A 17,419-nucleotide genomic window follows, 5' to 3' on the forward strand; every position below is an offset into this window, starting at 1 on the left:
CTTTATAGTAAATATCAGAGTAATCGATATACGAACAACTTTTTGACTGAGAATTTATCGTAAATGATTGTGTTGCATGTTCCATGGTATCACCGAGGCTGAGTTGACAGAATTAACAGATAAATGGATTATTTAAATAGAGATGATATATAAAAATTTAAAATAATAGTTTCAAAATAAAGTTTTATTGAGAACAAATGTAAAATGTGAATTCTAAACTTGTAATTTATAATTTTTTGGTGACGTGTCCATGACATCGACACTGGTTTGAGGTGTCTACAAAGCTTTGCTCTGTTCCTTATAGCTAGGCTTCCTTCTCTCTAAAAATGATGGCTGGCTATGTGTGTTGTAATTTGGTGCTCTCTGAATATTTTTCTGTTTAAGTGAATTATTAATGTTTTAAATTGAGTTTTGAACAGTTTATAGTGTTCTATTTTGTCTTTAATTAATTGATTTGTGTGTCTACAAGCCTATAGCCATTGTTTTTCAACTATATAACTGGATAAGTATTTAGCTCGTATGATTTTAGATGCTTAAGCATGTAAGATATTGTTCTTTGTGTATTTGTATAGTATATTGCCAAAATTCTTCTGAAGATTATAAGTTGGTTTGCTCTGAAAACTGAATTTCTCATTCATAGGCGATAGATCCATTCATAGTTTATCAAGAATCTATTACGTTGGAGCCGATAACTATCCTTAGGTTAATAGGTGAAACATGCTATCCAACCGAATTAGGAGAAATTGGTAGCACGGCAAGTCATTCAAATAATTAGGAGGTCTTCTATTTCTAAAACGTTTTCTTGGATATGTATTTTGGTTTTCTTGTCCAGTAGTCTGTTGTCTAGGTTGTAATCTCTCGGCAGTAGTACTAGTTTCGTTTTCTTGGTTTTGGGTTGCTTGAGGATTATGGGAGTATTCTAGTTCAGGTTCGGGAGTTGGTAATTGAGAATTTTCATCATTTTCAGAATCAGTTTGTTCTTCGTAATCTCTGTTTTTGTACTCTACAACTGGAGCAAGATGACGTGTTGATACTGTGGTTTCTCTTCCATCAGGTAGCTTTACATGTGCATACTCAGCATTTTCATGTAGAAGTTGGACCTCTTCAACAAGTGGCTCATATTTAGATGTTCGATTGAATTTTTTTAAATAGACAGGGCCGGAATTGAGAAGCCAAGAAGGAGCTGAAACACCATTGTTTCCAGATCTACGTGGGTGTAAGAACATACGCTCATGAGGAGTTTGATTTGTGGCTGTGCAAAGTAATGTTCTTGTTGAGCTAAGAGCATCTTCTAAAACTGACTCCCATTGATTATTTCTAATTAAGTGATTTTAATGCTAGCTCAATCGTTTTCCATAGAATACCATTATATCTTTCAACCTGTCCATTACCTGCTGGGTTGTAAGCAGTGGTTCTGCTAGTTGCAATTCCATGCGAGTTTAGGTAATTTTTCAAGTCTTGACTCATAAATGATGTTCCTCTGTCTGAATGTATGTAACTAGGAACCCCAAATGTAGAAAACAGGGTTTTCAGTTTTGATTTAACTGTAGATGATGACATGTCTGGACATGGGAAAGCAAAAGGGAACCGTGAAAACTCATCTACTATTACCAATAAATAACGATTTCGACTTGATGAAGGCAGAGGGCCTTTGAAATCGATATTTAGCCGTTCAAATGCAGAAGTGGCTTTAATCAGAGTCCCTTTGTGATTGAAGAATTTGGGCTTGACAGCAGCACACACTTTGCAGGAGTTTGTTATGCGTCTGATTTCATCAATTGAGTAGGGTAAGTTTTTACTCCGAACCCAGTGGTACAACCGTGTTAAGCCTGGGTGGCATAGAGACTCATGTAAATCAACTAATAGATTTTCCTGATTTTGGATTGAAGAACATACTCTAGACAGAGCATCAGCAGCCATATTATCTTTGCCAGGTATATATACAATATCGTAATGAAAACAAGACAGTTCCAGTTTCCACTCATTATCTTTTCATTTTCACTTTACCATGACGGTTGTTATCAAACATAAAAGCTACCGACCTTTGATCAGTAATTAGCTTGAAATGTTTGCCAACCAAGTAGTGACGCCATTTTCGCAGTTCTTCTACAATGGCTTGTGCTTCTTTCTCAACACTTGAATGTCTTTGTTCTGCTGGTGAAAGTATCCTTGAGAAGAATGCAACTGGACGGTTTGATTGAGTCAAAGTAGCAGCAATGGTGCTCAGATGCATCAGTTTCCACAATGAATTGTGCTTCAGGGTCAATGCAGCTTACTACAGATCCAATTATTTCACTTTTTATAGTTTCAAACGATTGTAACCCTGCTTTAGACAAGGGAAATGCAGTACGGGCAAGAGGAATCACCTTAGTGGCATAATCTGGTATTAGTGATGCATAATGTGAAAACATACCAAGGGTCCTCCTCAGCGATGCAGTGTCTCTAGGCGGAGGTAAATTTTTCAGTGGTTCCAATCGGCTGGGGTCAGGCTTGATAGTTTTGTTAGATATATGATAGCCCAACAAGTTGATCGATTTCAGTGAAAATGAAGACTTCTCATTATTGATAGTTAGGTTGTATTTGTTTGCAGCGTTGATAAACTTTTTCAAGTTTATATCGTGTTGCTCCTGTGTTTTGCCACAGATTGTAACATCATCAAGGTAAGCATAAGTGTCTTGTAGCTGTTCAGACCGTATAACTTGGTCAATTACACGTTGGAACACTGCCACTCCATTAGTGACCCCAAACGGAATGCCTTTTTAACTGGTAGAGTTGACCACATGCCTCAAATGCTGTGTAGTGCTTTTCTTCTTTCCTTATCGTAATTTGGTGGTATGCACTTTTCAAGTCGATAGTACTGAAAAACTCATAATTTGCAACTTTGTTTACAATATCATCGATTCTTGGTAGTGGGTAAGCATCCTGTAATGTAAAACGATTTATAGTTTTGGAGTAATCAATGACCATTCTTTTTCTATGATTTTCATTTGTAACCACTAACGCTTGAGCTCTCCATGGAGAAATGCTGGGCTCTATAACATCGTCTTTAAGCATTTTACTTACTTCATTTTCAATAATCATCCGTACTGTGTCGATGATATTTGATTGCAATCGGTTTACATTCCGGTTTTGAATTAGAAAACAATGACACCGGTTCTACAGTTGAGGCTGCCACGCTGCATACGGTTAACTGCGGTTTTTTTCCACCAAAAACTACTTTAATACTTTCATGGTTTTTCAAAATATCATGCCCAACAATTATATCCGCACAAAGCTCTGGTAAGACCGAAAGATTTGCTTGTTTGTAACAGTGATCAAGAATGACAAGATCTATTAAGCATTGTCCTGTTATTTTGGATGTGATTGATGTAGTCGCTATTGATACAGTACCCCTACCTGGTCTTATAGGAAGACCTAGGTTAAGAGCAGTAGAATTGTTTATAAAACTCAGAGAACTCCCTGTATCTATCAAAGCAGAGACAGATTTTCCATTAACCAGGGCTTGTACTGTAGCCTACTCTTTGTCAATCCTCCGCGCGAAGCTGCTAGGTCAATAGAGTTCATAATATCTTTCGATTTTTTTGATTGTTTGGTTTGTAATTTACTCGACCTGCAGACCTTAGCAAAGTGCCCCTGTTTTCCACAATTATGACAAATTGTATTTTTAGCTGGGCAGCTGACCCGAGGATGTCTCAGATTACAGCAAAAATAGAATTTTTCATTAGCAGCAGCTAATAAACAGTTTTCTGAATCAGTATTCTGATTGCTAGCTTGAGTATTTTGGGAAGAAGTTGCATTTAATTGGGATGAAGATTGGAAAGCTAATGATTGTGCATATGCAAGTTCCAGGGATCTGGCTTGACTATATGCCTCTTCTAGTGTTAATGCAACATTCTCTAGTAAACGCTCGCGAATTGTAGGAGACTTCATTCCAGCAATAAATGTGTCACGAATATAATCATCCCTATTTTTTCCAGCTGCCACAGCTTTAAACTCACAGTCCTTACTTAATAGTTTTAAGGCATGAAGATATTGATCAATAGTCTCATCAGGCTGTTGTTGACGTGCAGATAGTTTATGTCTTGAAAATATTTCATTTACAGGTTTTACATAGATTCTCCTTAAAGTAGATTTAGCATCATTATACGTACCACTTTCGCTTATGTACTCATAAATATCTGGAGTGATGAAGTTGATAAGTGTTTTGAGCTTTTCAGAGTCTGATGATTGTGGTGCGATACTGGTAATGAAGTTCTGAAAAGATTTGTGCCAATGTGTCCATTCCTTGCTTGTAGTTGATAAGTTTGGATCCACACTAAACTTGTCTGGCTTCAGTATCGTATTCATTTTACAATATCAAGTTATTAAAATTGTAATAGGAATGAGAGTAAACACGACATAGTATTTAATACCTTAAGAAAGGTTTTCAATAACTTGAACTATACAGGTTTCGAATTGGAATGAGTTTGTTTGGAGACTTAGTCACAGTAATAACAAATTCAAAACATATGTTCTCATACTACAACCACTCTTAATATTATCAATTGGAACATCATTTATGCATTAAAATGTATAATAATGTTATAATATATTATGTATAATGTAGTTTGTAGTAATGTATAGACTATTGTAGCCAACTCGGTTTGTTGACGTAGTCGATTTAGACTAGTCTAATTTAAAATTTTATTTAAGTTTTTTAAACAGATCACTCCCGTGTTATCGGATGGGCACGTTAAACTGTCGGTCCCGGCTGAAGTATGACAGTCGTAAGGCCCATTGACGGCTTAAATTATATATTCAGGCGGTGGGACCTTCCCGCAAGGGACTCCCCACCAACAAAAGCCATACGAATTTACTTTAATTTTATTTTTGAAAAAAATGAAAAGAAATATATACGGAACAGTATTATAAATTGACAATAGTCATCTACAGTAATAATTATCATTCTTAATTCAATGTAACATTCAACTTATAACTTGAATCACAGCATAATGGAAACTCATTGGAGAGCCACCATACATTCCACTTTTTTCAGAAACATTTGTGACCCTAAATTGATTTTGTTGTTGAAAATGAAAACTAGATACTATAAAAGGGAAGCCAAGCTTTATTGTTTTGATACAAACCACATAAAAGCCAATTTGGAACAGTTTTTAAGTTCACACAGTGACTGTCATTAGTTTTTCAAGTCTCTTACTGTGTATATTTGATGATATAATTACGCCATCAGAGGGCAATAAATTATTCATCAATATTCATAAAATTATGATTCTCATAGCAAATTATTTTGTCATATAAACCTCTGTTGGAGTTCACTAAATTTTGAATACGGAAACAGTAATGTTTCTTACAGTCTTTATGATATTATACGAGTAATATATATATATACTGTAAAGTTTCTTTTAATAGATGAACTTTATTTTCGTCGAGTAATAGCCTATATAAAACAGTATAGTATCTATAACATTTTATTTCTTATTTATTTTTTTCAATTCCTGTGATATTCTTGTTAGCTATACTACCTACGCATTTTTGCTTCATCAATGATTACCGCATTTTCGATAAACGAACTGGCAAAATTTCGGGAGTAGAAAAGGAATGCGCTATTTGTTAAAAAAAAGATAGACAATGATAGCAACACCAATGTTAGTCAATTATAACGTGGGCCTCACTACTTGTGCAACAAGTATTTCAAGCATGTATGTTTTTTACATTAAATTGAGACTTTGTGATACGTTGTGTTTTGAAAAATTTTATCAATTATTGGAATATAATGTAATGCCTCTGAAGGAAGAAAAATTTGTTAAAAAATTATAATTATTAATAAGCAGTTTCTTTTAAAACAAAAACTAGAAATAGAGTTTATTGTAGAAAGCATCTCATTATTTTTTCCGTTATTCGTTTCAATAAGTTTCAACTAGTCCATTTGAAAGTGAAAAAGTGTAGAAATAACAATTTTAATTAGTTTTTTGAATATCTACTCACAAATTATCAAAAAATCGGAGTAAGTTTTTATTTTGTAGTAGGCTAATATCTTGAACTTTGGCTTTGAACTTTTCAAAACTCGTGCCGGTATTGTGTGGGTTCTTCGAGAGTACAATAGATAGCGTTAGCTGTGTCAAAATGAAACGTCAGTTTACTGGTTTTTCTAACCTTATTTTCAGTTTGAATTCAAAAGTTTTTGTCAACGGTTTGTTTACATAACGTCAAGTTTTGTTTAGAGTTTATCAATTATTATCAGTTTGTCAATTTTCAGTGTTTATTGATTGAAATGGCTCCAACAAAGACCCGTTCTTTATCGCGGAAATCTCTCCCTAATATTTGTGGAAGTCCTGGAAAAGAAAATCAGTTTCTTAGAAGTGTCAACGATTTCCAAGCTCGAGTTCGAAGAAGAGAATCATTGAGAAGCATTAAACATAGTATAAAGGTATGAATTTCATCTTATATTTGTCTCAATTTGACGTGTAATTTTCTACTTTGAATTTATTGGGTTCTATTGATTTATACAGGTAACATCATTTTAGGTTAGACCTCCGCCTCCCATATAGATAGGTACATTACATTTTTACCGGTAGGCTACCGTACTGTAGTCTATAAAAATTTAAAAATAAATAATCTGATTACACATAACATAGAATAAATACAATACATTGAAACATAATGTATTGAAGTCAAGTACTCCCTAATAATTATGATAAATTCAACATTTCTAATTGAGTTAATCAGTTAAATCAATGAAAACTTTCAATTAGTCTACTAGAAATTATCAGCGCCAGAAATCAAGGCAAAATAAATCCTGGTATAAACCCAGACTACTTATGTTAATAATTTACCTGGTCTTGACACTGCATTACCAAAGCAAGACAAGCTTTACTGCAGAGAATAAAAATACATTATATGAGCAATATTTCAGGTTAAAAATCTATAGGTAGGCAAAAAGTAGAGTTGAAAAAACAACATTAAGAGACTAACATTAATGTGTTCAATCAAACCAGTAAAAATTGCAAAGCAGCCTGGAAACTGGCTAGGGCTGTCTTTGGATGGGTCGCCACTATGTAAAGCCGAAATTCACTGCGATTCCTAATTAACCATTTCCTGATCCAACAGGTTGAAAGAATAGTTGTTTCAATACTAGAGAAGAAAGAAACTGTTGAAATTGTCCAGGTGCAAAGAGGTGAAATCACAGATTTTGAAATATGAAACCGAGTTACTGCCAATGATTTTGCCCAAATGGTGAAAGGATTCAAATGTTAAAGTACCCAAGACATCTACGGCATGTCAGTTGAGTTACTAAAAGCAATCATTGAGGCTCTTGCACACCCTCTCAGCATTGTTCTGATCTTTAGCCTGATGCCAAGGTATTTTTCTGAAAAGTTGGACCCATCAGCAGACTTGGACCAATTTCAATAATTCCATTTCTGGCTAAGATATTTCAAGCATTCATGAAAAAACAAATAGGACATTATTTGCATATGCACAGCATGAATTCGGGAATCAACCATCACCGCCGTATCCCAGCTGGTTCAGGGGATTTGGAACTCCTTTGAGACAGGTGACTCGGTTTATCTTGCATTGGCGAACCTGAGTAAGGAATTTGAGTGTGTATCTCATGATATACTGCTTAAGAACTGGCCGCTTATGGAGTATGTAGTCCATTTCTCACCACATACAGATTCCAGGCTATTTATTTGAGAGGGAGCAAATAATACTCACTCTTAATGGAGAAAACTGAGGTTCGCTGCAATTTCACCATGGAGTGCCTCAGTGTTCAGTTATAGGCCCTCTTCTATTCCTGGTGATGATGAACGATCTAGGATCGATCATTTTTTAAATGATGACCTGACTCAAATACTATCTGGCTAACTTGCCAGTAAGTTAAAGAGCAAGGCCTTAGATGTTAACTATGTGTGCTTTATCTTGATCGCTGCCATCTTGATAAATTAGTGTTTTGTTGTTTTTGACTTTTATTGTGAAATGACGCCATCGATCCCACAAGTGTGGGTAATGGATGAAGAAGAAGGCATAAAGGTATCTCTGGGAACTAGTAGTTCTGTGAACAGTAGACCTCGCGCAGTTATAAACTGCAGCCTCCTCTTATACTGTCCATCCTCCTCTTATACTGTCCATCAGAGTAAATCCTGTCTGTATGTCGTGTCGGCAAGATATCCGGTGTGAAAACGGCTAATGTCTGTTGGGGTTGGTGTATCAAAGATGCTAACATCAAAAGCTAATCTCCTTCAAGACATACTGGCAACAGGACAGCCCAAGCTCAAAGCAGAGAAAGTTCGAGTAACAATACTATGTTATTTTAGTTATTAATTGCATGCGTTATTGCACGCAATCAGTAGTTCATTCATCTATTTATTTATTTATTCACAATGGAGACAACGGGTTTCCCCAAATATGTCTCCTTAACAATAAAAATTGTACATATACAAATGAAAAAAGGAAAATAATGATAAAAATAATACGAACTTATGCAATAATAAATATTACAAACAACAAAAATACCACCTAATTAAAAAAATAATGAACAAAAATTTTATTAATAGAATTAATAACATTTATAACTGAACGACGTCCCAAACCATATGCACATCCACACTGATACACCAACTATTTATTTGATCAGATCATGCTTACTCAAGATTTAATTATCATATAACGCTTCCCGGAATTTAGCGCGAGAAAAACAGAAGACATCTAGGCGCCCAGACAAGGTGTTATATTAAGTTCTTTGCATCCTATTTAATAGTGCATAAAAATTGCATTCAATGAGGCATGCAATTTATAGTCTACACAGCTGCTGATTTTTACTTTCCTTGCCCTACTACCATAGGTAAGGAAAGTATTGCTTTCCAAAAAAAATTAAGGTACCCCAATTTCAAGTTTTCTATACGTTTGAAGGTCCCCTGAGTCCAAAAACATGATTTTTGGGTATTAGTCTGTGTGTGTGTATGTGTGTATGTGTGTGTGTGTGTGTGTATGTGTGTGTGTGTGTATGTCTGTGAACACGATAACTCCATTCCTAATTAACCGATCGACTTGAAATTTCAAACTTAAGGTCCCTATACCATGAGGACCCGACAATAAGAAATTCAATAAAATTCAATCCAAGATGGCGGAAAAAATGGCGGATAATTACTAAAAAACCATGTTTTTCACGTTTTTCTTGAAAATGCCTCTAACGATTTTCTTCAAATTCATATCATGGATAGCTATTTATAAGCCCTATCAACTAGCATAAGTCTCATTTCTGGGAAAATTTCAGGAGCTCCGTAATATTCTTGAGAAAAATGGCGGAAAATGACTAAAAAACCATGTTTTTCACGGTTTTCTCGAAAACGACTCCAACGATTTTCTTCAAATTTATACCATGTATAGCTATTCTTAAGCCCTATCAACTGGCATAAGTTTCATTTCTGGGAAAATTTCAGGAGCTCCGTAATATTCTTGAGAAAAATGGCGGATAATGACTAAAAATCCATGTTTTTCATCGTTTTCTCGAAAACTGCTCTAACGATTTACTTCAAATTCATACCATGGATAGATATTCATAAGCACTATCAACTGGCATGAGTCTCATTTCTGGAAAAATTCCATGAGCTCCGTAATATTCTTGAGAAAAATGGCGGATAATGACCAAAAACCAGGTTTTTCACGGTTTTCTCGAAAACGGCTCTAACGATTTTCTTCAAATTCAAGCCATGGGTAGCTATTCATAAGTCCTATCAAATGACATGAGTTTTTTCCTTGGAAAATTGCAGGAGCTCCGTAATATTCTTGAGAAAAATGGCGGATAATTACTAAAAAACCATGTTTTTCACGATTTTTTTCAAAATAACTTGACCGATTTTTTTCAAATTCATACTCTGTATAGTTATTTATCAGCTCTATTAACTGGCATGAGTCTCCTTTCTGGGAAACTAATGGGGGGTCCACCCCATCATTGAGAAATGGACTTTGTAACCTCCTTCTCGTGCATGAGGTAGGTAGGTAGAGCAGTCTATAAAAATAACACATAGTCGAGACATTTCATCTGTAGAACAGCTGTTTTGACAACTTTTAAAAAATCATCGGATTTCACAATTTACACAAAGGAAAAAGTACTCTGAGAACAATTTATTATATACACACATATACAGTAGTCTGATCGTAGTTTCAAATAATTATGTTGCCGCCAATCGTCATTATATTATTTCTCTAAATTATTGTCGTTTAAGAATGAGGCTCCCAGTTCAATGAGCAAGGAAAAGTTGTGTGAGTGTACCACACCAGATTTTTACTTTCCTTGCCCTATTACCATAGGTAAGGAAAGTATTGCTTTCCAAAAAAAATTAAGGTACCCCAATTTCAAGTTTTCTATACGTTTCAAGGTCCCCTGAGTCCAAAACATGATTTTTGGGTATTGGTCTGTGTGTGTGTGTGTGTGTATGTGTGTGTGTGTATGTGTGTGTGTGTGTATGTCTGTGAACACGATAACTCCATTCCTAATTAACCGATTGACTTGAAATTTAAAACTTAAGGTCCTTATACCATGAGGACCCGACAATAAGAAATTCAATAAAATTCAATTCAAGATGGCGGAAAAAATGGCGGATAATTACTAAAAAACCATGTTTTTCACGTTTTTCTCGAAAATGGCTCTAACGATTTTCTTCAAATTTATACCATGGATAGCTATTTATAAGCCCTATGAACTGGCTTGAGTCTCATTTCAGGGAAAATTTCAGGAGCTCCGTAATATTCTTGAGAAAAATGGCGGATAATGACTAAAATACCATGTTTTTCACGGTTTTCTCGAAAACGGCTCCAACGATTTTCTTCAAATTCATACCATGGATAGCTATTCAAAAGCCCTATCAACTGGCTTGAGTCTCATTTCTGGGAAAATTTCAGTAGCTCCGTAATATTCTTGAGAAAAATGGCGGATAATTACTAAAAAGCTCTGTTTTTCACGGTTTTCTCGAAAACGGCTCTAACGATTTTCTTCAAATTTATACCATGGATAGCTATTCATAAGCCCTATCAACTGACATGAGTCTCATTTCTGAGAAAATTGCAGGAGCTCCGTAATATTCTTGAGAAAAATGACAGTTACTAAAAAACCATGTTTTTCACGGTTTTCTCGAAAACGGCTCTAACGATTTTTTTCAAATCCATACCCTGTATAGTTATTTATTAGCTCTATCAACTGACATGAGTCTTTTTCCTGGGGTACTAATGGGGGGTCCACCCAATCCTTGAGAAATGGTCTTTGTAACCTCCTTCTCGTGCATGAGGTAGGTAGGTAGAGCAGTTTATAAAAAGAGCACAGTCATAGTCAAGATATTTCATCTGTAGAACAGCTGTTTTGACGAATTTCAGAAAAATCATCGAATTTCACAATTCACATAAAGGAGAAAGTACTCTGAAAACAATTATTGTATATACACATATACAGTAGTCTGATCGTAGTTGCAAATATGTTGCCGTCAATCGTCATTATGTTATTCCCCTAAATTATTCTCGTTTGATAATGAGGCTTATAGTTCAATGAGCAAGGAAAGTTGTGTGAGTGTACCACACCAGATTTTTTACCAAGTGATATTGAGATATTGAATTGCATGCGTCATGGAATGCGATTTATAATCCACTCGACAGCTGATTTATGATGAATAATTCTATAGTCTGATTTTTACTCTAATATTGGCGTATGAAGGAGGCTCCTTTTTCCTTTTATATTATTCATGAAATGCAAAATTTCCAAAAACCTTGTATATACGTCGACGCGCAATTTAAAAAGGAACATACCTGTCAAATTTCATGAAAATCTATTACCGCGTTTTGCCGTAAATGCGCAACATATTATAAACATTTAAACATTCAAACATTAAGAGAAAGGCCAAACCGTCGACTTGAATCTTAGACCTCACTTCGCTCGGTCAATTATCATCAGGATATAAAAATGTTTTCAGGTTTTAAAAATTCATAGAAGCCCCATAACGTAGATTTTATGGTTTGAGGGAAGCAGTTTGGTTGTGGTCGTATTACTGCTGAAATTAGTAAGAGACTGCGCCTGCTCCTCCTTTTGGACAGGTGACCTCTTGAGGAGCCTACTCTGCTAAATATGCTATAATTTTTTAGTTTGAAATTGCTTTGCGTTGAATGAAAAAAGACTAAGAAATTGTCAAAAAAACCACTGATTTATTGATAATTAGAAAGACCGGTTCCGGTTATTACACCATTGTCAATCTCTGATAAACTAAAACTAAATACAAGAGCAGCAGGATTTATACTAGTAGGCGAGTACTGCTATTTGTCGAAGGCATGAACGCCTGCCATTGGCCTAGCTAGACAGTCTCCTCCCCCTCAGCGGTGTGACAAAATGGCGGCTTAAGCAACAGAATCGCCACAATAATAAAATTTACTTTGAGTACAAAATAAGAACCAAGAAAACAAGTGTGAAAGATAATAAAACAAATATGTAAATGGAAAAACTATTGACTAATGTATGCTTACAATTTTATGATAAAACTAAATTCGTAGTGTTGTACTGGTTGAAATGAATCTGGTCATTTAAACTATACTGGGAATTTTCCTTAATTACTCTTGTTATTTCTAAAGCCTCTAGAATATTCAAAGATCTGCCTTTGCTATTAACATGCAGAAACTCAACATTCTCCTTAACTGTGAACTTGTGATTATTTGTTATCAAATGTTCTGCAAAGTTAGATTCCCCATTTTGTTTATTCCAATCTCTGATGTGTTCTTTAATTCTACTTTTGAAACTTCTACCAGTCTGACCCACGTAACAAGCATTACAATCATCACATTTAAGTTTGTACACCCCGCTTTTATCCCAAATATCAATTTTGTCTTTACTCCAGCTAAATAGACTATTTAAAATCGGTTTGGTCTTGAAAGCAACATGAAATCCATTCCTCTTCAATTCCCTACCTATTTTATCAGATACAAGGCCTAAATAAGGGATTGTTATCCAAGTCTTCTCCTCACAGTTTGAGCCTACAAAGCTAGAATTGATTGAAATTTTTCTATTTATTTTACTCAATAATCTGTCCACCATACTTTCTTCATACCCATTTGTGACAGCTATCTGTTTAATTTTAGTGATCTCAATATCAAAATCATGATGGCTCATAGGTATTGTTAGTGCTCTATAGACCATACTATTGAAAGCAGCAAGTTTGTGAGAAATAGGATGACAAGAATGAAGAGGAATGATAACATCGGTATGGGTTGGTTTTCTGAAAATAGAAAACTTGTGAAAACCAGTGCTATGATCTATTCTCAAATCTAGAAAATTCAATACACAATCCTGTTCTACCTCTACAGTGAATTTTATACTCTGATGTAATCCATTCAGATAGGAAAGAAAATTGTCTAGTTGTCTGTTACTTCCTTTCCATAAGCAAATAATATCATCAACATATCGAAACCAGTAAGCAATTTTATCTTTGAAATGACTATTTTCAATGATTCTACTTTCTAACTTATCCATAAATAATTCAGCTAGGAGTGGTGAGAGGGGTGACCCCATTGCCAACCCCTCTCTTTCTTCAAAAAATCTATTGTTAAATTTGAAATAATTATGCTGAGTGCATAACTTCATCAATCCTATCAGTTCTTCTCTGAGTGTATGATCATTTACAGAGGCTTCCATTATTTCCTCAGCTCTTTCAAGACTTTCTCCCACCGGAATGTTAGTGAATAAATTAGTAACATCAAATGACACAAGTTTATAGGATGATAGAACAGGAATATGTTTTATATTGTTGACCAACTCCAATGAATTTTTAATACTAAACTTTGGTTGAAAACCTGTTAATGACCGAAAGGTGCTATTCAGTTTGTGAGCTAATTTAGAGCAGGGGGAATTAACAAAAGATACCACTGGTCTTATAGGAACATTAGTTTTGTGTAATTTAGGTTGACCGAAAAGTCTAGGTGGATATGGATTCATAACTGTTAGATACCGTACTTAGTTTCTTTCTTGTTAAATAATTTGGTGGTGGTGGTCAACTTATTTCTAATCAAGCTATTGATTTTGGTGGTGGGATTGGAGTTAATCTCAATAAAATTGTTATCTGCAATGAAATGGTTTACCTTACTTAGATATTCGTCCTTATCCATTATTACTGTAGTGCATCCTTTGTCAGCTTTCAAAATCATCAGGTCATTGGCTTTCATCTTCTTCTTTAAATTCTTCATGATGTCCGCCGTTTTTGTGATCTCTGGTCTGTGCGTTGGTTAGGAACGCCTGTAAGGTCCATACTATAGACCGATTAGACGTGTGAAGCCAGGCTGAATTTTGTGCTAGTAGCCTATAATAATATGATACGGGCTGAATTTTTCAGCTTTGTTCACTTTGAAACAGAACCCGTTGCTCATTAACTTGTACTAGACGTATTTATTTAGGAGAATGCGTATATTTGTGTAAAACTGGTAAAATACTGTTTCTAATGTAGGTACGACTTGAGCTGGTGTAGGGATGGCTGTTGATTCCTTGAGCATAACAGTAGAACCAGCGAAGGTCAAGTATTTACGTTTGAACACAGGAATTGGATACAGGAATTTTTTGATGTAAGGATCATTTCAACAGGATTGTGGCCACCATGAACACCTGATCTGTCAAGCATAGACTTCTTTCTGTGGAGCTACTTAAGATAAATTGTAACAGGAGCAATTCCCATATGGTACGCTACAGGAAATAATGAAGACCGACATTATTAATGCTATTTATGATATAGAGAAAAGCTGACAAGAGTTTCCAAAACATGGTGAAAGGTGTTGATAAGTGCATTGAAATAGATGGACAACATTTTCAACATCTGCTGTAATTTTGTAATTCAAGTGTTTGTCAATAACTTTTTATTTAGATAGTGGACAAAAAGTTGGGTTCTGTTTTGAATTGAACATCCTGTAGTATGGTAGGTCTCTATAATATGGGTCTAAAGTTTTAGGTCCACCATCCATCATTATAATCCTTCCCCATACCCACTCACAAGCCTGAACTTTTCATTGACATCACCCCAAGCAGAAAAACTTATATTTTTCAAAAAATTTCCACCTTCAGTCATTCTATAACTTGGGCTATAAAACTTACATTCCCATTTCATACTTCTTATATATTATTCTAAATATTCTTATATTCAATACATATTCTTCAACCGACATGCAATTCAAATTCTTTTTAATACCTAATGGAGCGTTCTAGAAACGCATTTCTCATGTTTATCGATTCAATAAAGTTATTGAATGGATAAACATTTTATGGAACGACTGAGAATTAATTTACAAAAGCCAATTCCATCTAATTCATTCATGTAATAATTTACAAATCATATCAATGCTTTTTACAGATTTGTTATTTCGTAATTTATCAGTTTTTCTGAGATTTATGATGATTATTGTTGTGTACAGGATGTGTACAATGTTCTTCTCATGAATAAATCATTATTTCAGAATCAACAAGCTCAACCCAAACATTTTCAATCTCCCCTCATTTCAGTCCTACTTTTTCAATGTTGTCCTTCATACACTTTGTCCCAAATTCTTGGTTTATCACTCATTACGCATTTAAAACAAGTAAACTCAGTTAAATTGTTACTCAACTCAAGTACATGATGTAGGTACTGATGTACATCTTCCTACTCCTACAGTTGCCTATCAAATCAGTCAACTGTGTCCATGTTAAACTGCAGTAAATTGAAATTCACTTCAAACTGTCAGCATTACTTATAGATGATAGCAATACTTCCCTTCGAAACAGTGCTGACTGTATAAAGAGACTTTCACGATAGCTACATCAAGTACCAGTGCTGACTGTATAAAGATACTCTCACAATAGGTATATCAAGTACTTGAACACTCATCAAGTAGTAACTAACCTACCTGTCCTTGATTCTAATACATAAGATGCTTGTTTTATGTTGTTCTTTATCGTGTTCTTGCCTAGTATTAGGACAGGATCAATAAACCTTTATGAACAGTAGAACATCTCTTGTCTTGCTTTAGTGATATTCACATTAAACTGTTGAAGCATTCATCATAAATAACAAGGATATTCCCCATTTAACCAATGCTGACTGTGTAGACTGAATCTGAGTTTAGTGAAAGTTGTAGGAGTACAAAAGTGTCCTCGCCCCCCCCTGTATGGACGACCTTTGCCTCAGCCCTCGATAAGGTTCAACCGGTAGCATTCAATAATCATAATTCTTCCTGATCATCTTATGAAAAAATCTTGTATAATAGATATTTTTAGTAGATCCTCCTTCTACTTGCTGTTCTCATATTGAGTAACTCTGTTCACTTTTGATTAAAAATGAGATTTAATGCTGTGCAAAGACTAAAAATAAACTTTGTACTGGTGATATTTTAAAAAAATTTCGATTTGTATATCATCAAGCTATCAAAATGAAAAAGTTTTCTCAGGAGAAAATTTTTTTCGATGATTAGTTTTTGAGATGTGCGCGCTTAAAGTTTAAATTTTTGGGACAGAACATTTCAAATTAGGTAAGAGATAAATCAATGAGATTCAGAGGATAAATTCTTCATGGCATCACAGTATTGTTGATTGGATAAAACACAAATTTTCTGAGAATATAAATTTTTACTTTCCTTGCCCTATTACCATAGGTAAGGAAAGTAGTCTATTGCTTTCCGAAAAAAATTAAGGTACCCCAATTTCTAAATTTCTATACGTTTCAAGGTCTCCTGAGTCCAAAAAACTAGTTTTTTGGGTATTGGTCTGTATGTGTGTGTGTGTGTGTGTGTGTGTGTGTGTGTGTGTGTGAGTGTATGTGCGTCTGTGTACACGATATCTCATCTCCCAATTAACGGAATGACTTGAAATTTGGAACTTAAGGTCCTTTCACTATAAGGATCCGACACGAACAATTTCGATCAAATGCAATTCAAGATGGTGGCTAAAATGGCGAAAATGTTGTCAAAAACAGGGTTTTTCGTGATTTTCTCGGAAACGGCTCCAACGATTTTGATCAAATTCATACCTAAAATAGTCATCGATAAGCTCTATCAACTGCCACAAGTCCCATATTTGTAAAAATTTCAGGAGCTCCGCCTCATCAATGCAGATAGATTCCCAACTATCAGGCTTCAGATACAATTGAAACAAAACAAATCAAGTGGAGTAGATTGAGCATGAAAATCTCTACAATTAATGTTCAGTAACATTTTCACCTAAAATTGAAAATAAGCTTTAAATTCGAGAAAATGTGATTATTCAATTACAAATTATTGTTGAATCTATTAAAACATTCACTATGAAGAGATAGCAGACCTCATGTGTGTCTCCAGCGTTATTGCCCTGTCACCAGCTGCTGGCTCAAATACTTGAATAGTAGACTTGAGATGCGCGGGAACACTAGCGTCAGGTGATCAATTTTCATAACGGCAA

The 17,419-nt window shown here is 34.9% G+C and overlaps 1 protein-coding gene across 1 annotated transcript in view; it reads left to right on the forward strand.

Annotated features, from left to right (window-relative positions):
- The first annotated feature begins 6,200 nt into the window (after positions 1-6,200).
- The window catches only part of LOC111054335 (rhotekin), a 171,407-nt gene continuing 160,188 nt past the window's right edge, over positions 6,201-17,419 (forward strand). The window contains exon 1 of the mRNA XM_039426089.1: positions 6,201-6,427. Within this exon, the coding sequence (XP_039282023.1) occupies positions 6,272-6,427 (156 nt within the window). The 5' untranslated portion in view covers positions 6,201-6,271. The remainder of the gene's footprint in view (positions 6,428-17,419) is intronic.

Source organism: Nilaparvata lugens, chromosome 4 (assembly GCF_014356525.2).
Source record: "Nilaparvata lugens isolate BPH chromosome 4, ASM1435652v1, whole genome shotgun sequence".
Taxonomy (NCBI): Eukaryota; Metazoa; Arthropoda; class Insecta; order Hemiptera; family Delphacidae; genus Nilaparvata; species Nilaparvata lugens.